The following is a 27,498-nucleotide window of genomic DNA, read 5'->3' as shown; positions in this document are numbered from 1 at the left end:
AGTGAACCGAAGACGACTACCCGCCTTCCCCACGACTGCCATTACATGCTTGTCCCACTTTATATCGCTCTGCAATGTTACGCCCAAATATTTAATCGACGTGACTGTGTCAAGCGCTACACTACTAATGGAGTATTCGAACATTACGGGATTCTTTTTCCTATTCATCTGCATTAATTTACATTTATCTGTATTTAGAGTTAGCTGCCATTCTTTACACCAATCACAAATCCTGTCCAAGTCATCTTCTATCCTCCTACAGTCACTCAACGACGACCCCTTCCCGTACTGCCTTCCAGCCATAGCTGCACGAAATTCACAAGAATTCCCCAAATCCGCAGCAGATGTCTGTGAGCAGTGCCGAACCCATTCGGCGGCCGCTTTCGTCTTCTTCAAAACGTCGTACGAGACCCGAGACACTGTCTGCACCAACACCTCAACTGTGATAGGCTGCTCTTGGAGCAGCAGTGTTTCCACTTCTCTGGTCATCCACGGTTCTTAACAGATATGTAGTCTGCCAATTCGCCGGCCGAAGTGGCCGTGCGGTTAAAGGCGCTGCAGTCTGGAACCGCAAGACCGCTACGGTCGCAGGTTCGAATCCTGCCTCGGGCATGGATGTTTGTCATGTCCTTAGGTTAGTTAGGTTTAACTAGTTGTAAGTTCTAGGGGACTAATGACCTCAGCAGTTGAGTCCCATAGTGCTCAGAGCCATTTTTTCTGCCAATTCGTTCTTCGTCATACAGACTTCTTTGACAATACTGGAAGCATGTACGCCATCTAACCACTGTCCATATGATGATGCTTTCTCGCCGTGCATTTCCACCAACTCAACACGGGTTTTCGTTCCCACTCCGGTGCAGAAAACGACTTACCGCGCGGCACTCCACATCATCTCTGAGCTGCACCATGCTTGGCGACTACGTGGTCGCCCCGGGGCTAGAATACCCACATAAATAATCGTCTGTATGCGACGCATCCACCACATTTTTATCTTGATAAAACAAAATAAAATAAAAATTTCTCCCTTACCGTTACCGAAAAATAATAAACAATTAAAACATTGAGATGGATGTTAATATTTCTATCGTCTAAAACGTAATTGTTTGTTTCAAAACTGCTTGTGCGAAAGCAACTAGGCAACACATTCCTCCCTTCCTTGCCTGTCTCAGTCCAAGTAAAAGGCGGTCCCCACAATAACAATGGAAGTACTGTATATATAAATAGAATCCCGTCTTTCCGACTTACTTTTACCTTTACCTACAAAGGATACACTACAATTCGCTCACTCCATCCGTCAACAGCCGTTTCAAAATAATACTTGCTGATACTGAGCACTAGCAAAGAACAAACCGAAACACGAGCAAGCCGGCTGTGACCTACCACCTCAGTACCGTTGTTGATTTTTTCTTCTTTTGTTTTAGTCAGGTAACAACATCCGTGTGGTTTACGATTTCAATGAATTTGTTTTCACGTAATCCGGATTGCCATCGTTTTGTTTGTTCTGTGAGACACAATGGCTTGGAAGCGCACGGGAGCTTCGACTGTAGACCTTGAATTTCTCATTTTCAGAGCTCTTCTGTGCGCAACAATTTTCGCAATTTTCAAATGTGGCACGATAACTGGACGCGTGTGGAGAGCTGAAATACAATGCTGAGTGTTACCCCTTTATATACTTTCGAATTCGAACAGTAGGTTTGCGAGCCGCTTTGGACAAATTCGCCATACGTTTGTCGTCGTCATCATAGGTGAATGTTACTGGCACTGAACGTGGTGAAAAGCTCCTGCAGTCAAAAAATCAGGGATCCGAGAATATGTCGTCCGCTAGTTCCTGTAGTCCAGTAGCAACAAAAAAGGTAATCATTTTAACAAAAATCTAGACTACCCTCAAAACACAAGCCTGATATGCACCTACAGAAATTTAGGAAAGTCGGCGCCCATGGGTTGCTCCATTTTATTTTGACTTATCTCGCTGCGTCCTACAGTACTGTGGCAAGGGGATATCAGCAGTTACAATGACTACAGAGTGTATTTGCAAACAGGCAAAAAATTAGGAACATTAAACCTTTATCATGGGAGCCCATACGATAGTTTGCAGGTGGGGGAAGGCATTCTGGGGAGGAGGGATGGACTCTTTGTAATATTCAGCAAGACGAATGGTGACTTGTAAGTAGCTATAAATACGTCCTAGTTTCGAGCTTGTTAAAAATCTGCGTAATACCTACTTTTTACATAATTTTCTTGAAAGTAAAACACATGACTGCAGTATAATTTTCCATTCCCTGAGAGCTAGGGAGGCGAGGAGGGGGGGGGGGGCAGTGGCCCTCCTTTCCCCCCGGGTACGGGCGCCCTTGGTCTTTTGTAACTACTCTCGGTTTACCGTTAGAAACAGAACATTGCTGGTGGGAGGGGAAATTCTAACCGCTGGTATTTGACCGGCAAGTGTGTGAACGTTGAAATTCATTCGTTATAATTAGCAGCACGTTGGTAGGTTACGTGCTGACATGGGGTTTCGCCCTTTCCCTTTTCTTCCATTATCATCAACAATACGAATACGTTATCACAATCCACATGCATTCATACTAGTTACGTTTACTAAGCAATCACAGTGAATAGAAAATACTTTCTCTTCACAAAGGAGTGGGTAACCAGTGGATCGTTCCGATTTAGGTGGATAAACGTCCCAGCAGAGAATGCCACATGTCATTCAAGCTGCACCTAAACAGTGAACAATCTTAACTGAGGCAGTGTTGCCAACTCTAAAAAACCCGAGTCGCTAGATTCAATATCAAAAGTCGCTAGAAATTCGCTAAAACTGAATTTACTAGGGGTGTACTGAAAATTTCGTGCTGTGAATGGTGCAATAAGCCAGTGGGGTAGGGAGGGGTAATAAAATATTAATAAAAATTGTCTCATATGTAATTGTTATATTCTCTTAATTAAATTACGCATAGCTTGCAACAACATACATATAAAATACGCTAACGTTTAATTAAAAATGTTATCATAATTGACGCAACACATAAATTGTTGTTTTAATCACAGTAGTCAAATATACTAGAAATATACAACTATATTTGTAACAAAAGAAAGCAAGAACTCAAATTAGGTTACAAAATATATACATACCAGTATGTGAGCTATTCATCGTTGTCACTCAGAAGATCGAATAACTCTTCTTTTTAATGCTCTGACAGAACTGTAGTTGATGTAGAGGGTTGAGCGTCACTCAAAAGATGATTATGCCGTTCGACTGGTTTTGTCGCAAAACAGTAACTTTTGTTCGTTCCAATAAGCTCCATTACGTCTGACGGTATGTCAAAAGATGCGCAGTCTTTATTTTGTTTCTTCAGCTGGTCTCTCAATATGATCAAAGTATTAATTGTCTTTAACGATAATCTGTTACGTTGTTTAGTTTTTATAATGTTCATAGAACTGAATATTCTTTCCACTTCTGCATTTGAATGCGGTAGGCATAGAACAATCATTGCTAGCTGTGAAATCAAAGAAAAAGGATTCTCCCCTGCGGCATTTTTATACCGCAGAATCTCACTCCAAAATCGAACAGTGTTAGTAGTGTTATTCCACCTAATGAAGTTGATATTATGCCATTCTTGCAGCATACCGTCTATGAAATCGCCACTAAAACCCAATTCTTTGGCTGCATCCGTTACAGCATTATTTTTATTCACTTTTAGTGTTTCTTCAACATTCAGCATTGACTTTTTTTCGGGATCGTAACGTTCCTTGGCAGTCTTCGTTCAATTCCTTTTATGAGTTTCAGACTAAACTGAATGCATCTCTTCTTCAAATAAACTTTATTTTCTTCAGACAAACTTGACTCAGACAATTTCTGTTCAAACATAAAGCCAAGGTTCGTATTTGCATACATACATTCGCTAGGAACTGGTGTTGTCAACAAATCAACAGTTGGAAAAACTATGTTTTGTCCGAGTGACTGCATGAGAAATACAAGTTGGGTTGAGTTGTTTTAGAGAAGGAGACCAGACAGCGAAGTCATCGGTCTCATCGGCTTAGGCAAGGACGGGGAAGGAAGTCGGCCGTGCCCTTTTAAAGTAACCATCCCGGCATTTGCCTGGAGCGATTTAGGGAAATCACGGAAAACCTAAATCAGGATGGCCGGACGCGGGATTGAACCGTCGTCCTCCTGAATGTGAGTCCAGTGTGCTAGCCATTGCGCCACCTCGCTCGGTGAAATACAATGTGTATCTAGTAATCTAGTGGGGTCATTGTCTTCTCCTTCAAAAGCTTTTATTGCTATTTGTACGTCTTTTAAAGTATGTTTAAGGTGAAACATGTAAAGATGAGTTGAGTCGTCACAATACATCTTGTACAAAAGATCGGCAGTGTAACAATTGCCTTGAACAATGGCAAGTGAAAACGTTTAGTTCTTACCACTGCTCCAGAATTCTTCGTATTGCTGGTTCAATTAAAAGCCAACGTGTTGCACAGACCTTCAAAATTTTTAGTGGCTGTTTTCCACAATTTATTGTCTCATAAACCTTTTTATATTTCTCTTGTCTTTTGGGTGAAATGGAGAACCAATTGTAGGTTTCCCGTACAAGAAATTCTATGTTTCTAGGTATGGTATCCACAGAGGCGTGAGAAACTGCAAGCTGAGGAGAGTGACTAATGCAATGAATCAATACCAAATGCTTCAAAACATATTCTCTCTTGAGTTGTTCGAAAAGCCCATTGTTTATTCCAACCATTGTAGAAGCATTATCTGTGCCAATTCCTACCATATTAGCGATTGGAAGTTTGAGATCTTTCAAAGAATTCACAAGAACAGCAGCCAGATTTCTTGCATCTGCAGTTTCTACTACAGCGAGTTTGAGAAATGCTGATCTAATGGTTTGGTTGTTTACACTATAGAACCGTATAACGATACTTAGGATTTTAGATATTGATACATCTGTGGATTCATCTATTAGTACACTGTATTTTTGGTTACCTATATCTTCAACCAATGATTGTGTAAAATATGGAGCCAAAACTTCAGTTATAATGTTAGTGCACTTTCTACGATGTAATTGCATGTTTTAGCGTCTTCATCACCGGAAAACACCTTCTTGCACAGTATTCCTAAATGATCTACAGCTAAAATAGAACAATGTTCAGCAATAAGTAAAGAAAGGGCGCCTTCCGCTCTGCTTGCTATTCTAACTGTAGTTTTCGGAACAATTTTCACAGGTAAGGTGGCTTGTGTTTTTTTAAATCAATTTTTGTTTATGCTTAATAGTTTTCGAATACTTTCTAATATCACACAATTTAGCATAATACTCTGTTGCACACACTTGACATCTTGAATTAGATAAGTCTCCAACGACTGGTTTCAGCTACCCATTGAATTCAGGTTCTGCTTCCCACGCATCCCGATATTTTTGAGCGTACTACTTCTTCTTCTGCGGTAAATCCATTATGTAAGCCACCACAACATAAGTTTCACCAATTTATAGTCACTGAAAATACATTAAAACTCAGGCGAACTAGACGTCATGAAACAATCTACTCACGCGGTAACTCGATATCAGTACTATTGTTCATTGTTTGCCAGTTAAGATTTCGAAAAATTAGAGGTTGCTGGACAGAAATGTATTTTATTATACTTAATTATTATGTATGTTTTGTCAATTCGAAAAATATAGGGAGTTCAAAAGATGAAGAATCATAGATCGATACGATATCGACGATAACAGGCTAGTGGGTAATGAATAATGAATTGTTCTATAGTCAAGGTTTTCTTACTCTGTAGGCAATTCCCACATTCAGGTTTACTAAATGCTGAACAATGCTACATGATCTGCTAAGAACTTAATTTAACTTAGTAAATCTAGAACAAAGTCAGTGTAGTATCCATTCTATAGTTAAAATCTTCGTTTTGTTAATGAAAATACTGGCCCAAAATAGTTTTGATTTGTACTTCAAAAGCCGTCAGTACTCCAAAAGTCGCCAGATAAGTCGCTAAAGAATTTTTGTCGCTAAAAAGTTTTTTTTTGTCGCTAAGACGAAGGAAAAAGTCGCCATTTCTAGCGACAAAGTCGCTAAATTGGCAACACTGAACTCAGGTCTCTCAGCTGTTCGAAGATTTTCAAACTCGCTTCCCAACGTCAGCTCTGACGGTATGCTTTTATATCCCCCCTATCCTCTTTAAATCACCAACTTTACAATGTTTTGCTGTCAGTTGCGTTATCGCCTTCTTCCTGCGTTGTTGACAGGTGTTGCTGACATGTTGTGATATCTTAGGCCACCCCTCGTGAAATACGTTACCTGTTTTTTTTTTTTTTTTTTTTTTAATGTAGTAGAAAATGTGCTTGTAGGAACGTTTCGGAGGAAGATGACAGTGAAATAGTTAAGAAAAAACGGGAAGGGACGACAATTTTACGATAGCTAGTGATCATAGTTACGCTAGCAGAGGTCTCATTCAGAGGAAGAACTTCAGGACGTTCGTATCGTGGTCCTCTGTTTTTCCATTCAAATATTTAAAGTGTTACTTAAGGTCAAGTATACTCGTGTTCTCCGTGGTGATAAAGAAATTTGCGTATCCCAGCACTGAATGCCACTTTTACAGACTTTCTTCCTGTCCTTATTGAAAGCAATTTTTACGTGCAATTTTAAGCCATAGAATACAATTCTATGTGAAAATTTACTTGTTACAGAGATACTATAATTTTTCAGACTGTAAAATTCAGTTTTCTAACAGTTCGTTTACGTATACTATAAAAAAATAGCACAAAACGTGTGATTTTGTGCGATAAAAAGTATGTTCCTGCTGGCTTAATTTACCGCAGTAAGATCAAAACGGCATTTTTAACTAAATGTTACTTCATTTTAGTCAAAAATTTCCGGTATGTTGCGCCTTAAATGCCGTTTTCAGCATAGGGGTCCCAGAGACCTCCCACCTCATGGCATGCATTACACAATAATGTCTCGCAGTATTATTGAGGTTCTCCCTAGACGGCTCAGTAATACTGTCAATTACATTGTTAGTAATATTGTGGAATAATTTTGCAGTTCGAAAGTTTGACGATAAAGACGCTGCTACGGTGATAATTGTTCTACTTCACTGCAAGCAGAAAAGAAGGTGGTTAAAAACTGGTTAAAGGGGCGTCGAAACTAACTCACTAAAACTTGTTAGGGATAATTGAGAGTGGAAAAAAATCATTACAAGTGCAGCTTCACTGTCAGTATTAGAGACCTACTTATGGAGACGTGTCATGCAATAATACACTCCTGGAAATTAAAATAAGAACACCGTGAATTCATTGTCCCAGGAAGGGGAAACTTTATTGACACATTCCTGGGGTCAGATACATCACATGATCACACTGACAGAACCACAGGCACATAGACACAGGCAACAGAGCATGCACAATGTCGGCACTAGTACAGTGTATATCCACCTTTCGCAGCAATGCAGGCTGCTATTCTCCCATGGAGACGATCGTAGAGATGCTGGATGTAGTCCTGTGGAACGGCTTGCCATGCCATTTCCGCCTGGCGCCTCAGTTGGACCAGCGTTCGTGCTGGACGTGCAGACCGCGTGAGACGACGGTTCATCCAGTCCCAAACATGCTCAATGGGGGACAGATCCGGAGATCTTGCTGGCCAGGGTAGTTGACTTACACCTTCTAGAGCACGTTGGGTGGCACGGGATACATGCGGACGTGCATTGTCCTGTTGGAACAGCAAGTTCCCTTGCCGGTCTAGGAACGGTAGAACGATGGGTTCGATGACGGTTTGGATGTACCGTGCACTATTCAGTGTCCCCTCGACGATCACCAGTGGTGTACGGCCAGTGTAGGAGATCGCTCCCCACACCATGATGCCGGGTGTTGGCCCTGTGTGCCTCGGTCGTATGCAGTCCTGATTGTGGCGCTCACCTGCACGGCGCCAAACACGCATACGACCATCATTGGCACCAAGGCAGAAGCGACTCTCATCGCTGAAGACGACACGTCTCCATTCGTCCCTCCATTCACGCCTGTCGCGACACCACTGGAGGCGGGCTGCACGATGTTGGGGCGTGAGTGGAAGACGGCCTAACGGTGTGCGGGACCGTAGCCCAGCTTCATGGAGACGGTTGCGAATGGTCCTCGCCGATACCCCAGGAGCAACAGTGTCCCTAATTTGCTGGGAAGTGGCGGTGCGGTCCCCTACGGCACTGCGTAGGATCCTACGGTCTTGGCATGCATCCGTGCGTCGCTGCGGTCCGGTCCCAGGTCGACGGGCACGTGCACCTTCCGCCGACCACTGGCGACAACATCGATGTACTGTGGAGACCTCACGCCCCACGTGTTGAGCAATTCGGCGGTACGTCCACCCGGCCTCCCGCATGCCCACTATACGCCCTCGCTCAAAGTCCGTCAACTGCACATACGGTTCACGTCCACGCTGTCGCGGCATGCTACCAGTGTTAAAGACTGCGATGGAGCTCCGTATGCCACAGCAAACTGGCTGACACTGACGGCGGCGGTGCACAAATGCTGCGCAGCTAGCGCCATTCGACGGCCAACACCGCGGTTCCTGGTGTGTCCGCTGTGCCGCGCGTGTGATCATTGCTAGTACAGCCCTCTCGCAGTGTCCGGAGCAAGTATGGTGGGTCTGACACACCGGTGTCAATGTGTTCTTTTTTCCATTTCCAGGAGTGTATGTGCACTAAATGATTATACTCGAGTAAGTAATGTACACACAGAGGTCTATATTTACTTATATTCATAGCCATGTTGTTGTTGTTGTGGTCTTCAGTCCTGAGACTGGTCTGATGCACCTCTCCATGCTACTCTATCCTGTGCAAGCTTCTTCATCTCCCAGTACCTACTGCAACCTAAATCCTTTTGGATTTGCTTAGTGTATTCATCTCTTCGTCTCCCTCTACGATTTTTACCCTCCACGCTGCCCTCCAATACTAAATTGGTGATCCCTTGATGCCTCAGAACATGTCCTACCAACCGATCCCTTCTTCTAGTCAAGTTGTGCCACAAACTTCTCTTCTCCCCAGTCCTATTCAATACTTCCTCATTAGTTATGTGATCTACCCATCTAATCTTCAGCATTCTTCTGTAGCACCACATTTCAAAAGCTTCTATTCTCTTCTTGTCGAAACTATTTATCGCCCATGTTTCACTTCCATACATAGCTACACTCCATACAAATACTTTCAAAAATGACTTCCTGACACTTAAATCTATACTTGATGTTAACAAATTTCTCTTCTTCAGAAACGCTTTCCTCTCTATTTCGACTGTCATCAGTTATTTTGCTCCCCAAATAGCAAAACTCCTTTACTACTTTAAGTGTCTCATTTCCTAATCTAATTCCCTCAGCATCACCCAACTTAATTCGACTACATTCCATTATCCTCGTTTTGCTTTTGTTGATGTTCATCTTATATCCTCCTTTCAAGACACTATCCATTCCGTTCAACTGCTCTTCCAAGTCCTTTACTGTCTCTGACAGCATTACAATGTCATCGGCGAACCTCAAAGTTTTTATTTCTTCTCCATGGATTTTAATACCTGCTCCGAATTTTTCTTTTGTTTCCTTCACTGCTTGCTCAATATACAGATTGAATAACATTGGGGAGAGGCTACAACCCTGTCTCACTCCCTTCCCAACCACTGCTTCCCTTTCATGTCCCTCGACTCTTATAACCACCATCTGGTTTCTGTACAAATTGTAAATAGCCTTTCGCTCCCTGTATTTTACCCCTGCCACCTTCAGAATTTGAAAGAGAGTATTCCAGTCAACATTGTCAAAAGCTTTCTCTAAGTCTACAAATGCTAGAAATGTAGGTTTGCCTTTCCTTAAACTATTTTCTAAGATAAGTCGTAGGGTCAGTATTGCCTCACGTGTTCCAACATTTCTACGGAATCCAAACTGATCTTCCCCAAGGTCGGCTTCTACCAGTTTTTCCATTCGTCTGTAAAAAATTTGTGTTAGTATTTTGCAGCCGTGACTTATTAAACTGATAGTTCGGTAATTTTCACATCTGTCAACACCTGCTTTCTTTGGGATTGGAATTATTATATTCTTCTTGAAGTCTGAGGGTATTTCGCCTGTCTAATACATCTTGCTCACCAGATGGTAGAGTTTAGTCAGGACTGGCTCTCCCAAGGCCGTCAGTAGGTCTAATGGAATGTTGTCTACTCCCGGGTCCTTGTTTCGACTCATGTCTTTCAGTGCTCTGTCAAATTCTTCACGCAGTATCGTATCATCTTCATCTACATCCTCTTCCATTTCCATAATATTGTCCTCAAGTACATCACCCTTGTATAGACCCTCTATATACTCCTTCCACCTTTCTGCTTTCCCTTCCTTGCTTAGAACTGGGTTTTCATCTGAGCTCTTGATATTCATACAAGTGACTCTTGTTTCTCCAAAGGTCTCTTTAATTTTCCTGTAGGCAGTATCTATCTTACCCCTCGTGAGATAAACGTCTACATCGTTACATTTGTCCTCTAGCCATCCCTGCTTCGCCATTTTGCACTTCCTGTCGATCTCATATTTGAGACGTTTGCATTCCTTTTTGCCTGCTTCATTTACTGCATTTTTATATTTTCTCCTTTCATCAATTAAATTCAATATATCTTCTGTTACCCAAGGATTTCTACTAGCCCTCGTCTTTTTACCTACTTGATCCTCTGCTGCCTTCACTATTTCATTCCTCAAGGCTATCCATTGTTCTTCTACTGTATTTATTTCCCCCATTCCTGTCAATTGTTCCCTTATGCTCTCCCTGAAACTCTGTGCAACCTCTGGTTTAGTCATTTTATCCAGGTCCCATCTCCTTAAATTCCCACCTTTTTGCAGTTTCTTCAGTTTTAATCTACAGATCATAACCAATAGATTGTGGTCAGAGTCGACATCTGCCCCTGGAAATGTCTTACAATTTAAAACCTGGTTCCTAAATCTCTGTCTTACCATTATATAATCTATCTGATACCTTTTAGTATCTACAGGGTTCTTCCATGTATACAACCTTCTTTCATGATTCTTAAACCAAGTGTTAGCTATGATATTCATAGCCATACATGAAATAAATTTCTTAAAACATCTTCCTCCGTGATTGTTCCCTACTTTCTGAGCAACAAATCATACAATTCATCATTCTCAACACTTTTTTTTTTAGTCATTTGCTGTAACATCCCACAATGCCGAAAATATTTATACATTTTAAAGTACTCTAATAATAATGTTCTTTCGTCTTGTTTTGATCTCATTCTCCATCCAATGATAAGAAACCGCCATCATTCTTGTAGCACGCGACAGACTGTCAAAGAAATTTTCAATACTACCTACAGACAGCACAATATTTTCAAGCAGCGCAATATGTTTCCATAGTTTTTGATGTTCTTAAAATTATTGCGCAACCTCTCAATCTCTCTCCTACGCGGTCAATATTTTTGCGCGTCCGGGAGTTATTGTGAATATTGTTGAATGTCTAGGGGTCGCTTTACATTTCCTTGTTTCATTGTTCTACGTGAAATGTCTTTGATGCCGTTTCTTGGATTTCAGTTTACGACTGAGCCACCACTACTGGGAACTGAGCTGTTTGTTCATTAATTCGCGGGTCCTTAAAAAAATTGAAAAAGAAATGATCCTTTTAGAAACAAGCGCGACGTTTGACATAACATGAAGATGTCTTGTAAGACCAATAAAATGCGCCTTGGTTATGTAGTTAAGTTATATTGTAAGTAACGTTCGACAAATAATGGAAGGATTTAGTAAATCGTTAAGGAAATACGAGCTATGGTCCTGGCTACAATGCTTTTCTGTGTATACAGGTTCAACATATGCCGCCCAGACAGTGTTGAAGAAACCCGTCAACTGTGTTCAATGTTGCTGCAGCAAGTTTTCGTTCCTAACCTGAAGAAACCTCCAGAAGATTTTGCTACGATGTCACGCGCCATGTTGGACGGAATATGGGCCATTCTGCCAGCCATTGACTCTGATGCTGTCTGCGCATACGTGTACAGTCAGCTGGCTGGACTGCCTTACGACTTGGACAAACTCAGCAAGGAGTCGCGCAACGCTTACGAATGGCAGGTACGCAAACTTCCTGAATTTAAATACTTATGTTGTGGAGAGAGTGAAGTTTCAAACGAAAACGAATTGGCGTACGAAGTTTTGGTCTTTAGCTATATACTGTATCGCTAATTCTCAAATGACGTCCTCGGAGACGTAGATTCCACTGACCAGGTAATCGTTTCAGTAGCATCTTAAATGGCACGTGCCATTTCCACACTACATGATAGGAGGAGAAAATTAGATTGTGCGTTTCCTGGGCACATTAGTTCTCAAAATTGTCACCACATTTATTAGTTGGTTGGGGACAAAGTAATTTCCAGAAGTGCGTTAAATAGTTGTCGCTCTTTCTCGCAGTGCAGGCAGGCGAGATGTGTACTGATTTGTACTCAGGGAGGAATGTTCCGTCTATGCCTCTAAATGGAGGGCAGTTTGTTTTTTGGCATGCGCATTTCGCTTCTTTTATTTATGAAGCATCTTCAGTGGCCTGTAATAAACGTTTCCTTTCATACATATGAGAAATGTATTATGTAGTAGTTACAATACGTTAGTATGATACATTTTGTCATGTTTTTCTCTTCTGTATCACAAATTTCGTTAAGTTAAATTGTCGTTGGGTGTTAGTCCATATGTGTGGTTCTGAAGATGTCTTGATTCGGCCCCCATGCTCCAGAGGTCCGAATTCCAGCGTTTTTTCACCCCCATCAGCCAGCTGGAGCATGGGGTTCGAAAGAACACATCTCCAGGACCACACTTATGGACTAATAATGTGGAACTGCAAATCATAAGTAACACCAAACAATAATTTAACCTCACGAAATTTGTGCTGGTTCTAATCTGAAAAACAGAGAAAAACATGACCAAATATAACGTAGTAACATATTGTAACTACTACATAGCCGGCCACTGTGGCTGAGCGGTTCTAGGAGCTACAGTTCCGAACCACGCGGCTGCTGCGGTCGCAGGTTCGAATCCTGCCTCGAGCATGGATGTGTGTGATGTCATTAGGTTAGTTAGGTTTAAGTAGTTCTAAGGCTAGGGGACTAATGACCTCAGATGTTAAGTCCCATAGTGCTTAGAGCTATTTGAACTACTACATAATACATTTACAATACATATAAATAGAAACGTGTATTATAGGCCACTGTAGATGTACCAGAAATAAAAGAAGCGAAATGTGCATGGCAAAAAACAAACTGCCTCTCATTTAGTTGTATAGACGGAACATACTTCTATGAATTTTGAGGCAATTAAGGAATGACGAAAAAAAGACTGCTTTGCGTGTTTGCTTCTAAATTACGGAAACAGCTTGTCTGCAGCAGTTGAGTCCCATTTGCATGATTATCTAGCAGGCAGTATCCACACACTGTAAGTTTGTAAGCGGTTTTGGAAATTGGAAACTAATAGCAGGTAATTCAAACACAGCTTTTACAGTGGAGATCGATATGCTAGAAAATCGGGTTACATACTGAAGAGTATTACAGCCCAGTTTCAGTTTATGGTCTCATTGCCCAACACAATACTTGCATTCACATCACCACAGCGTGCGTGTGTAGCAAACTACATATGTGATTCTTTTTCGATCGGGTCTGCGTTTACTTTTCGAATGATTGTATTCCATACCTTATCTGTATTTGGTGCACATGAAATAGTGTGAAGATAGCTTGCACCTGAGTAGGAACACAACATGTACTAGTTACTGTATTTCTAGAATATCTTTGGGCTTCGAAAGTACCGATTTACAGTACTACTTTCAGTTGTTCATGTAATCTGATTCTAGATATACAGATCTAGTGCTGAATTTTTACTTCAGCAATCGATATTCGCTTTCACGTAGATGCTGAACTGATTTTGAAAGGTGCTTGTGTTTTTATATTCCCGTTTGCTTTTAGAAATGTTGGTTAACATAGACAACGCAATTGTATGTGAAGTGAAGGACATTTATTTACGAGGGTTGAATGAAATGTAATGTCTCCACCTTCGTAAATTGGCTTTGGGTGGGAATATTTTAATAAATCAAACACAGAAATGATCCTTAGAATGTGATCTTTAATTTCCAATATTCACTTTTCCACTTAATCACGAGCCAATTGGATACATTTCTGCCAACGATGAACAAGTTTTCTGAAGCCGCCATGGAAGTAGTCAACGCACTGTTTCGGCAACCACAGTCTCACAGGTCTCTCATCGTCTGCATCAGAAGCACAATGATGTCCCCGCAGATCGACTTTCAATATCGGAAACAAATGGAAGTCAGAGGGTGGTAAATGTGGACTGTGTGGAGGATGCCGTGCGATGGTGAAATTTAATCTCGAAGTACTGCTGTGGTGGCACGTGAAGTATGTGGTTTGGCATTGTCATGGTGCAGGAACACATTTCCATTTTCCAGTCGGATCCTTGTTAGCCGTCGTTTCAGAGGTCACAGCATTGTGATGTGACGCTCTGAATTTATTGTTGTTCCACGATCAAGGAAATCAACGTGGATAACACAATCTGCGTCCCAGAACACTGTGTCCATGATTTTTCCAGCTGAGGGCTGCGTCTTGAATTTGATGCAAGTCTTTGTGTCCATATTCCATAGACTGACGTTTCATCTCCAGTTCGTAATGGTGTACCCATGCTTTGTCTCCTGTCAAAATTGAGTTCTCGTAATGCGAGAGAAGTTCCTGGCAATTTTCAATTCTGTGCTCTTTCATTTCAGGAGTCAGCATTCAGGGTACCCATCATGCACAGACCTTCCGATAGCCAAGCAAAGCAATAAAGTGACCCACACTTTCTTTTGAAAAGCCAATTGTGCTTGCAGTTTCTCTCTGAGTGATAAGACGATCGTCCTGATTCAGTCTGTCAACATCTTGCTTGTGAAACTCGATGGTTGCTGTCACAGGATGTCCAACTCTTCGTTTGTCGCGCAGGTCAAATGTTGCCACCTCAACATCATTAAACTTACTCGCCCAATGACATACAGTGCTCACATCAACACAATCACTGTAAACTGCTTTCATTGTCTGATGAATCGCCTTTGGGGTGGCACCTACGAGTGTCAAGAATTCAGTGACTGCACGTTGCTTAAATCGCATTCACCGACTGCCTGCACAGGCTTTCATACTTTACACTGTTAACAAGACAACCATTCAATGATAAGGCTTTCCGCCAACCGGAGCTGTAGAGAAGAGACTACGGAACAACCTAGTACCTGCCGCAAACCAATGCTGCCAACTGTTGAAAGGTTCAATTGTAAACAAGTGATGCTGGCATGATAGTTAAAAACATCTTTTACAGAGGAGATTGACTTACAAAGGAAATTATGTACTATAGGCCAATTTCAATTTACAGTCTAATTCCCAGACAAACACTGCAGTCTTTGAAAGCAGTTGGCGTCCAATGTTTTTAAGGATTGATGTTGCGATGTTCTCACGGCACTCACTATCTGCAGGCGGGCACCATAGCATTTCTGTATCTGCGGTTAGAGTCAAAGTAATGTTACTTTTTAAATGCATGAAATTTTCCAGCCTCAGGAAACATTTTCTAATGTATGTCGTATCTCTGAAACTATCGAAATCATTGGAATCTCCTTTTGTTGACCTCGAAACTAATATTTTCAGACTTTTTGTATTGTGTTTATTGCATACACACTTCAGAAAATTTTTTCTTCACTGTTGTTAATATTTAACTGGTAGAAATTATGTTGTTTACTTTGCCTCCTATAATAATCACATAATTTCGAAACACATATGGTATAGGTCTCTATAGTGCCTATAAGCATCTCAAAAATGTGTTCTTAATTTTAATTGGGTCTGGATCTAAGTTTTTTCCCTGAAATAGGCGAAATTTTGACGACTGTAAAAGTTATCCACTTTAGAACTGGCAAGTCCAATACTTTGATCAGCGGAATGGCCTCTAATACCCAGGGGTTGGGGTTGGGCTGAAGGCTAGCTACTGAAATTGTTATTTTTTATATGTATGAATTTGTCGACTTTGAGATGTGGTATACCATAAAAACTAAGTTTCACTTATACATACAGGAGTACTAGTTCTGCAAGGTTCGCAGGAGAGCTTCTGTAAAGTTTGCAAGGTAGGAAACGAGGTACTGGCAGAAGTAGAGCTGCGAGGACAGGGCATGAGTTGTGCTTGGGTAGCTCAGATGGTAGAGCACTTGCCTGCGGAAGGCAAAGGTCCCGAGTTCGAGTCTCGGTCTGGCACACAGTTTTAATCTGCCAGGAAGTTTTATATTAGCGCACACTCTGCTGCAGAGTGAATATCTCATTCTGGAAACATCTCCCAGGCTGTGGCTAAGCCATGTCTCCACAATATCCTTTCTTTCAGGAGTGCTGGTTCTGCAAGGTTTGCAGGAGAGCTTCTGTGAAGTTTGGAAGGTAGGAGATGAGATATTGGCAGAAGTAAAGCTGCGAGGACAGAGCATGAGTCGTGCTTGGGTAGCTCAGATGGTAGAGCACTTGTTTGCAAAAGGCAAAGGTCCTGAGTTTGAGTCTCACAGTTTTAATCTGCCAGGAAGTTTCATTTATAAAATTGTTCAAACTGTTTTCAGAATAACGCTAACTAATTCATATTCAAAATAATTTAGAGTTAGCATCAAAATTAACTTGTAATGAAGTGAAATTGAGTGCTTATGTATATAGCTGTTCAGTCCTTCTTATTGTGATACATGGATTGTTTCTTTTACAGGTGTATCTTGTAGAGTTAATGATGACGTCTTGGTATGGATGGATACTACGTCTATTTTTTAATTTCGTCGTGTGGCTCTCCATCTACATCACACAAAAATGGCAGTTCTTAGCAAATTATACATTAACAGATAAAGTGGTTCATCAAAACATATATTTGGCCAGTTAACATATTGGTTTACATCAATTAGAGCACAATTCACAATACATTTTAGGCTCAAACTGATCTCCTTTAAGCAATTAGTGTAATTACTACTAGCAGAAGCCTTATTATTAGTACACACATTTTCTGTGAGGTTATTCAACTTCACATGATACTAGTCATAAATAAAATACTTTTGCAAAACAATCAGGTTTGAGTACTGTACATGATATAATAAAACTGTATATTTTTAATATGTGTTGTAATTGCATATGTTTTATGAAGACAAGTGCTATAAAATTTGTAATAAGTAATATTTTTCAATCTTTAATTGTTTTTATGTGTGGGGCTTTGTAAATTAATTCAGAATGCTGTTTAGAGTATCTAGTATTTAGACTCCCAACGGTTTTATATAAATGTCTTTGTACTATATTATTTTCGAAGTTTTCTTTAAACCCTCGAAATATATCCAATTGCTCAGCTTGAAAATTTTTTAAATTCAAAACTACAGAATGTGCTACAGATAGCTTTTTAACAGGAATATCTAGATATACCTGAAAGCCAATCAGTTTTATGGATTTTTAAGGAAGTGCAATATTCTAAGGAGTATATAAATACAATGTGAAATATAGGTTTTACATTGAAACCATTTATTTTTGCTCAATTCATTTCTAAACTGATAAGAATATTTATGCAACCATATTGTACATATACACGTTAGACGAATTTTGTAATTTGATGTCTTTATTGTCCATTACCGCTTCCATCAAGTATAATTATGTTTGTTGCCAGAGATTTGTAAAAATATAATGTAACTATTAACTACAACTCATATTAACCTGGTTACTTCACTTTGATTCCAAATTTGAGATGTTACTATTGCATACAAGATGCCTTATTTGTTGTAACAATGAATGGTTGTGTAATGTAAAAATTGGAAGTCACTCACCTGCACTTTTTATTTTTGTATCCACATATGACTGAAGTACGTAAAGATACTTAAATATGTGATTGTTTTCTGTGATATTCGTTGTTGATATGCATAATAAAATGGTTTAAATATGGCCACAAGTATGTAAGAAATTTACAGTTACTTACACTTACCTTTAACAAAATCATTTGTGCTTAATAACTTTGAAGTAATGTGGTCTCAGGATTGGTGTGAACTATAAAATTACAGTAGTGCTTGATTCATCAATAAATCCACTTAAATTAAATATTATTAATATGTTAGAAAATTAGGTTCACCAACTAAATAAAAAACATAAGATATCAGATCACTGAAGTCTAGTGTACGACAAAAATATGATTATTTACCTATATTTAAGAATAAAACAAATACCACAACAGTACAATAGATTAATCACACAATAATAATGACTTTTATCTCTAAAACTTGGTACCAAATAACTTCAAATATAAAATAAGAGAGCAAATGTATCACCTCCTCTTACAATTAAAGCTTCTGCAGTCATTATCACTGCTTATGTCTGCATATTTGCATTTGGTTATTAACTTAGAGAGTGGACAATAACTAGGTCAAGTTGATGAAGTGCAATTTTCACTAAAACACGTAGTGAAGAGTGTAATATTACATAAGTCTATTAAAAAAGCAAGAATGAATGTTTCTTTCATAAACAACTCACCTTACTTCTCGACATAGTGCCCTTTGAGGGATATACAGTTGGTCGAGCGATCCTCCAGCTTTTTCATCTCATTGGAAAAATAGGTTCTGTCACTCTCTGCAAAATGCTCGTTGACTGAAACTATCACTTCCACAGTTGATGAAAAATTCTTCCCGGTAAGCCAAAATGACGAGCTACGGAAAGCAAGAAGTCACTTGGGGCTAATTCTGATTAATAGGGTGGATGAGGAAGCAATTCAAAGTCCGATCGTGCTCTTTCACTGACGTGAATTATCCTGGTAAAAAGAGTCCTTTTTTACGTGCCAACTTAGGTCTCTTTTCAGCCGACACAAGTTTCAAACGATCCAGCAATGAAGTGTAGTAGGGTTGAGGTATGGTTCTGCCTTTTCCAAGCAATCTACGATAATTAATTCTTGGGCCATCACCTTACCAGCTGATAAAATGGTCTTTACCTTCTTCAGTGTACTTTTACCAACCTTTGTCCATTGTTTTGAGTGCCAGTTTGACTCTAGCATGTAATGATGGATGCAGATGGTTTGGTTGTTTGGGGGGAAGAGACCAAACAGCGAGGTCATTGGTCTCATCGGATTAGGAAAGGATGGGGAAGGAAGTTGGCCATGCTCTTTCAAAGGAACCATCCCAGCATTTGCCTGGAGTGATTTAGGGAAATTACGGAAAACCTAAATCAGGATGGCCGGACGCAGGATTGAACCATCGTCCTTCTGAACGCAAGTCCAGTGTGCTACCACTGCGCCACCTTGCTCGGTGATGGATGCAGGTTTGATCAACAGTCACAAATCAGCACAAAACTTCTTGTGAACTGTGATTGATTATAGCTAAACGTTGTTCTGAAATGTGGTGCCAGATGTGTTTTGGTTGACTGTGAGCAGTTGGGGCACTAACATTACACACACATACTTCATAGCCAATTCTACATGCAGGATATTAGATATTCGCTCATTTGAGATGCCTACAGTCTCAGTATTTTTATTCAGCTGTTTTGGATTGCATATCATGAATTTTACCAATATTTTCTTTTCTGGTGTCCTCACTTGGGTGCCTGGAATGCACTTCACGTTTGGTGCTTGTCTGATCACTTTCAAATTCATAAATCATAATTCTATATGAATTTGTTTGGCAGTCCAATCCTTCAACTGAAAATGTTTAAAACACCATGAAACTCTCTTTTCTCCATTCTCAATCACATTCAACACACTGACCAATTCAGATGGCTGTCAACAATGAACTGTATGCTACACACTGTTAAAATTCTTTACACAGACCTTGGAATAACCGTGCTTACTAATCCTGAAGGCACAACAAAATTGTTCTGATCTTTCATGGAAATTTACCAGACTTATCAAACAGCACTCATATATAAACATACCCTGACTATTATGTGTGCTGCAAATATAGTCTGAAAACATTAAAGTAGATTAAGTAGATAGAAACTACATTTATATGCTAACCAGAGTCAGTGAAAACGTTATTTAATTCACTGCCACTATTTGGATATAGGATATAGTGCATTCATATCATGCACAGTAACCTTTACCCTGTCCGCCCCCGATAGCTGAGTGGTCAGTGCGACAGAATGTCAATCCTAAGGTCCTGGGTTCGATTCCCGGCTGGGCTGGAGATTTTCTCCACTCAGGGACTGGGTCCTAATCATCATCATTTCATACCCATTGACGCGCAAGTCGCCGAAGTGGCATCAAATCGAAAGACTTGCACCAGCCAAATGGCCTACCTGACAGGAGGCCCTAGTCACACGACATTATTATTACCTTTACCCTCAACTGTAGAAATGTGGAAAATAATAATCGTATATTAGAGTACTGTACATTACACATCCACACAAAAACTACAACTTATAATTGAGATTAAATACAAAATAAAATTTGTACTAAAGGTTCTAAAATATTCAAAACAAAGAATGCCAATTACATTAATTAATCACTGAGTGTTGATTGATAATATATACCAATTTATTATTAACTATACCAGCAATCAATGAGCAACACCTATAAGCGAGGGACCAACTGTTATCTACTCACAGTTGAAATATCATAACTGTGTGTGTGCTTGAATGATAATAAAAATACAGAGTAAGATTATTAACCATTATCATACGTATCACTATAACATGTGTAAGAAAAATCTTTTACCTCAGTGAAGCAAAAACAGTGAATCTTCTCCTAAAAAAATAAATTTTAACCAGTGATTAAGCTGCATCAAGCAGCCATTATTTCAGTGATATATTAAAACAAAAATGAATGCATAGCACACAACTACCTTAACTGTTGTATCATAGCTTGACAATGGGTGATAATTCTTTGGAAATATGTGTATGGACCTGTCTGTAAAATGAATTAAAGTGTTTAATAATAATAATAATAATAATAATAATAATAATAAGAACATTAAGTTTCCTTATTACAAAACCATAAAAGAAGCGAAAGAGAGCAATTAAACAGTACATGTAGAGTCAACTGTATTACATTGTTATATAAATAATGAACATTTGCATCTACATTACACTGGCTCATTTTAAATGCAAAGTTGACAAAACCTACAATTACAAAAACGAATAGGAGAATAAAAATACATAAAAATGTACACAAATGAGACTAGGTACATGTAAACCACTCAGTAGTATTCATATTATCAGTTAAAACAAATGGTTGAAATTAGGCTAATGATTAAATACAGCATAATTGACGTGTGTGTACTATACTAAAGTTGTATCTAAGGATCAGCATAATGTAGCGAAAATCTTAAGTTGCATGTCAAATAGATACAATTTTTTTACTTATGTAAGTAAAAGCAGTGGACGCAATGCATCTGAAGGAAATGAAAATATGCCAAACAGATAGGTTGAAAGATATGCAATTTTAGTATCATATGACCAATAAGAAAAGTTTCATTAGAAAGCATGTTTATATCAATATTCATTTCACTGTCACAAAAGAGTCTCATTCACCATCCATCCAAAAAGTTCTGAGCCTGATATTGAGCCTGGCAGATAAGTGATTTCAGCCCAGTAACTACACTGACAGTTTGAAGCAGTAACTGCAAACTACAGATGTGCATTTCATTCAGTCAATGGTGAATAGACATTGTTAAGTAATGGACAAATGACCTTAGTGTGCCAGTGTTGGTGTGGCAGAAATTGAGTTGGAGCAACATTAAATCAAATGTATAAGTCACTTTCCAGAATATTTTCGAGGGGAGAAAAGTGTGTGCTAAATGATTCCCACATATCTCGACTCCTGAATAAAAAAAATAGAAAATAAAAAAAACATTGCGTGGACACATGTGACAACTTAACTGAAATGTAAAATGCAGGCTTTTTCTTTCTAGGAAAAATTATCATGGGTGACAGGACTTGAATTTATCAGTACAAAACTAGCACACAAATACATAGTGCAGCACAATGTCTATGCTTTGACACACATAACAAAAATTCGAACCAATGTGATGTGTGAGTTGAGTAACATAGTAAAGAAGAACTTTTCCAATGGTTTCATATATTTGTGTGATTGCTTTGTACATTGTACTTCAGTGGCGAGGGGACAAAGGAGAATATGTAGTGCATCTCAAGAATTCAAACCACCATCTTGACGTTTCTCTTTTTTTTATTAATCTAGTCTCGAAAGTTTTTCACTGACAAGGTAGCATCACATGTGGTATACTGACTGCTAGAAAATTATCATTAAAAAGACTAATTTGGCACAGAACTTACATTCTACTTATAGAACAAAATCTGTTATTTTTTGTTCCTTGAAATGATCACAAATCATGTATAATATGTGTCACCTTAGGATCAGAAAGACAAGAGCAGAGAAATTAGGGCTCATATGGAGGTGCATAGGCTGCTGTTTTAACCTTACTCCAGTTTACAAGTCTAACAGGAAACGCCATGGTTAATAGAATCATATAGTTTTAAAGGTTAACATTAAAACCTGGAAACTGATATCTTTTTAAAAAAGTACATAAAACATACTAATATTGCGTACTCTTTTCTATTCACATTATCTTGATTTCATACAATAAAACACATACCGTTCTACGTATCACAGTACTAACGCATCGTTCTGCAACAATAATCAGTGTCTGACAGTCCATTTACTCGTTGTCTTCGCTGTCATTCTTTATAGGGCACTTCAGAGTATCTTCATTGGAAGGTAAGTGTTCGTCAGGTAGGTAATGTAGGAGTTTTTCCAAGTCCTTGATAGTATTTGACTTAATTTGATAATCTAGTTTTCCTGTTGCAGACAATGGATCATGTTCGATGTCTAGATGACAGATGTGACTAATCAGTCCATCAATCATTGTAGAAGCAATACTAACACCCTGTCCTGTGTTATCAAAAACTGAATGTGAAAAAGTGCTTATAGAGAATGTCACCATCCCTTGGTTTTGAGGCTTTTTCTTCAGAAATTATGGACTCCCTGTAGCACAGCTGCTATCATAACCTGAAGTCTAATGTTTAAGCAGCAGCAGCCTGTCTAACAATAATTCCACCTGCCTTCGACCTTGTAAGAATCATCTCTGTCACGTTATGTGCAGTAAACAATATGTTCTGTTTCCTTAGTTACCTTTTATAATGCTGAAATCCCTATACCAGGGTAAAAAACTATGTCCTGTCGCCTGAAATTAATGTAAAATGTTATTAAATTTATTAAATCAGTAAATGTAACAGAAATGTTCTGAGATTGTGATTCTTATTCCGAACTGAATAACAGATGAGTTATGCCATGTTATTTTAGGAGGCGTAGGCATTCGCGTCTTACAGTTTTTAAAGCAATAGACAATATTTCTATTACTAGCAATAATTATGTACATGTATACTCTTAGTATCAGTCGTTGCATTACATATAATCAGCAAACACTACTGCCAGCCTATAATGTAATTCATGTTTAACTGTGCAGATGACAAAGAGAACAATGTGAAACAGCCAAACAATTGCATCATATTGTTTCCTTTGAACATGAGTGATAGTGGTACCTGGGTGTGCAAGTAAAAGTATTAAATGATATCCAGCATTATCAGTGCTGCTATCTAAGCTTTATGTTCAAAGGGGCTTAACGTCTATTTTTAAAAGGTTACGAGTGATTAATTTATGCCCCCATAAAATGAATATTTTTTCAGAACCCTTTAGAACGCCCACAAACTAATCGATCAGTATCCCTTTAATGCATGCAGGATGATTCAAAAGTAACTGTACATAGTTAGTGGGTGTAATGTACGCCTAAAAGTAAGAGAAAAGCGCTAAATACAGTTTTCTTCTGAAACAGCTTTATTTCTGAGTTATGGTGGATAATTTCATTGGTAGTAGGCATTACATCATGGGCCAGTACAGGCTTTTCGCATGTTGTGTTCGCCTGCATATCGACTGATGGTGCTTTGTGCACCTCTCTCCGGTGCTCAGTTGATCACAGCACGAACTGCCTTTGTTTATTTGACTCTGGTGTGGTTTGTTGTACTCTATGGTACTCCTGTAGTGTAGCTGCACCAGACGTACTGTGTACATCATTCCATCAGTAGTTCACTGCAGCCACTGTGTACTATACTATGGTGTACTGAAACAGTGAATATGTGGATATGCACCTCTTTTGTGGCGCACCAGAAGGCAATGCATGAGCATCAAGATGACGGTACATGGAAATGTTTCCTAATAGAAGAGAACCATTAGATTTTCACAGCTGTAGACAGGTGTTAAAGGGAATATGGCATTTGTGGTGCACCATGATTAGGTCGACTTCAGCTGGATATAATGGCTGTTGAGAACATACTTGAAATGGTAGATGAAGATTCAACAATATGTAGCCACTGTGTAAGTGCCACAGTGGGGGTTCCTCAATCAACTGTATGGCGCCTGCTTCAGAAACAGCGAATCGACTCATTTTACCTGCAGAAGGTAATGGAGCGGACACCTACACTCGACCTTAGATATCAGAATTTCTGGCAGTGGTTGCTTGAGCGCCATGTTGCCTGACTAACAGAGTGTATCAACTGTTTTTGAACATGGATTGGGTGGTCTGCTTCATTATGTCCCACTCGCTACATTAACCAAGTAATGGTTTATGCATGACGGTGCCCTGCACATTTCTGTGGGGAGGCGAGGGAGTATCTCAAAGCAGCTTAGCTAGATATGTGGTTAGGTTGTGCAGGACCATTTGCTTGGCCTCCAAAATCTAAGGATCTCAACCCCCTGAACTCCTTCCTTGACAGCATCTCAAGGAGCTCATGTATGGTGTTTCAACTGAGAATGTAGCACAAGTACCACAGCGAGCTGAAAACGGATGTGCAACTGTGCAGAAGAGGATGAGTGGAGCCTATAACATTCCTAGAGTAGTAAGACGTCGAGCATGTCTACATTGAGATAATTTTCAACATGTTCTGGGTAAATATACAGTGTGTAGTTTTGTTGACTTTTGGGTCCCATCATGTCATTTCTTTCTGGGAAGAACTAAATTTGTGTTGTTTGTGTTGGATTTGTCATCCCAACTCTACTGTGTAACTCTGAAATAAAGCAGTTTGAGACAAAACTTTAACGTTTTCTTCTTATTTTGATGCATATTACACCTTCAAATTGTGCACATTTACTTTTGAATTACCCTCTGTGATAGTGGTATAAGGTATCCTCTGTCATGCACTGTATCGTGACTTTCGGAGTATGCATGTGCATATAGCTGTAGATTATTTCAAAAAATTAAATATGATGAGAGTACCTAGTATATCTATAACTGTTTTGTCTTTGTAAACGAAAACCTAACCAAGTATTCTAAGGAGAACAATCCACGACCATGGGATGCGTTAAATGTGCCATATGCCAGGGTGGCAAAGACCCATGACAGCTATAAATGTCCAGGTCTCGTCTACTTCAACAAGTTACCTGAAAAACCCTACACAGCACTAGCAAATAAATTTTAAGCCATAACTGTGAAAAGATGAAAAATAAAGTACTTTACTCTTCTCAAGAATTCCTTGAGTTGTAACAATTGGTCTGATGTGACTGAACTATGCAAAAATAACATTTTATTTTATAGCAATGTATGTCATGCTGTATAAATATTTTATTCTTTTACTGTCTTGTAGTTATTGTCATACACCTTTTTAATTATTTATTGTCAATCATTTTGCAACTCATAAGGGCATGTCATTTAAATTTTTATAACAAAATGGACAACGTATAAGAGACAATAACAAATTTATGGAAAAATTGGTTTGTATATAGTGTATACATACAAATTGCTTTTACAATTTAATGGACCATGAGCATGAACAAAAGCAGTTTTGTGTTATTTAGTATGTCATGGAGTTTTTTTAAAAATAAGCCTATAGTTCGGAAACAGATTCTATGTGCCTGTAATCCGTTGTCTCTCTTTGTTCCTGCATGATATACACATTCTTTTGGTCAATATGGGTTGCTGGATGAATAGAACTTTGCGTAAAGTTACTGTAGGTCAGTTATAGAGGAAGGAGGAAGGGACACTTCACTACCAAGGAATACAGATCTAATAATGTTGATATCCACAGACTTTGCACTGATCAGTTTTTTTAACTGCTGCTGCAAAAGTCAGTAATGGGAAGTCAGTAATATCAGTCACAACATCCAGGACATCATCTCATAATTTTGAATTGTTTATGAAAGAACTTGATGCATTATTTAACTTTTTAACTTCTAAGAAAACTGTTGTAATATTAAGTGGACATTTAAATTCAATTTTTAGAGCATAGCTATTCTAGAAATATGCCATTTCACACTATGTAAGTACCCATATACAATTTGCAACAACAGTTATGGAAACAGCAACCCTGCTATTAACAACATTTTTATAGGTGCATCGATACTGCATAGTTATTGGTCCCTCAGACTACAACTGTCAACTGCTGACGTTCAGTATCAGAGCATGTGATATACTAAAAATAAGTCGAAAACAACCAGAATAATGAATGAAAAAGCATAGTGTAATTCAAGGAGAATTAGCAAACTACTGACTATGAGGATGTGCACAATACCCCTGGGGTAAACGAAAAATATATGTTCTGTAACACAGTGACTGGGAACTTTCAAAACTGTTTTCCTAAGATATTAAGCGTGGCTAAACCTCAGGTTACAAACTGGATCCCAACATCATTCCTATGTAAGAAAAAACTCTATTGACATCAATGAACACAGATGATAATATGGTTAAATCTCTTTACAGAATGTACTGAAAATATCTAAAGAAAGTCATCAAAGTATCTAAATCTTTGTGCTTCCAAGGAAAAGGAATTCCTACAGCAACAATATAAAAACTATTTGAATTATAGCAACAAATAAGGGAAGAAAAACATATTTATAAAACGAAGAAAGTGTTTAAAATATATAATAAACTCATCAAAGATAGCCTTAAAACTACAGTAACTGTAAGTACTTTTTTCTGTCAGTGCAAGATAATTTACGTTTAAACTCTTGCTTAGCAGACAGCTTACTTGAAAAAGAAAAACTTTCTAAAAGAAGTGTTACAAAATTCTGCTTCTTCCAGCACCTCAAAAACAAGTTTTCGATGCTATTAAATAAATGTTCAAGTAGTTATGGTGAAATCCGATGCAAAATTATGAGATGTTGTTCACCTGAACTTAAAAATTCATTGAGTTACTTGTTTCATGAAGTTTTCATAGTGGTACTTTCACAGAGAGACATAAATGTATTATTGTTTTTAATCTGATTTAATTTTTTATTCCAGGACTCCTGTTGTGCATTGTTACACATGACTATAGGACAAGTCACAATTACAATTTGGCATTAAAGTAAAAGTAAATTTGTTTGCCTAATATTTTCATAATTTTTAATTCTTTAGCACCCATGAGATTGCTGTGAACTGTCGACTTTACATGTTTTTTGACACAAGACTTGACTCCAAATTCACATGTGACTTTTATCTTCTGGTATTTATCATCATATTACATTTATTACAATACCCAACTTTAC

General features: G+C 38.8%; 1 protein-coding gene across 1 annotated transcript in view; it reads left to right on the top strand.

Annotated features, from left to right (window-relative positions):
• LOC124794985 overlaps positions 1–17,953 on the top strand; it is a 161,329-nt gene extending 143,376 nt beyond the window's left edge. Inside the window, exons 5-6 of the mRNA XM_047258734.1 lie at positions 11,805–12,066; positions 16,729–17,953. Of these exons, the coding sequence (XP_047114690.1) occupies positions 11,805–12,066; positions 16,729–16,896 (430 nt within the window). The 3' untranslated portion in view covers positions 16,897–17,953. The remainder of the gene's footprint in view (positions 1–11,804; positions 12,067–16,728) is intronic.
• Positions 17,954–27,498: the final 9,545 nt, after the last annotated feature.

This window comes from Schistocerca piceifrons, chromosome 1 (genome assembly GCF_021461385.2).
Source record: "Schistocerca piceifrons isolate TAMUIC-IGC-003096 chromosome 1, iqSchPice1.1, whole genome shotgun sequence".
Lineage (NCBI taxonomy): Eukaryota > Metazoa > Arthropoda > Insecta > Orthoptera > Acrididae > Schistocerca > Schistocerca piceifrons.
The sequence above is the reverse complement of the archived record's forward strand: the minus strand, read 5'-3'. Positions and strand labels throughout refer to the sequence as shown.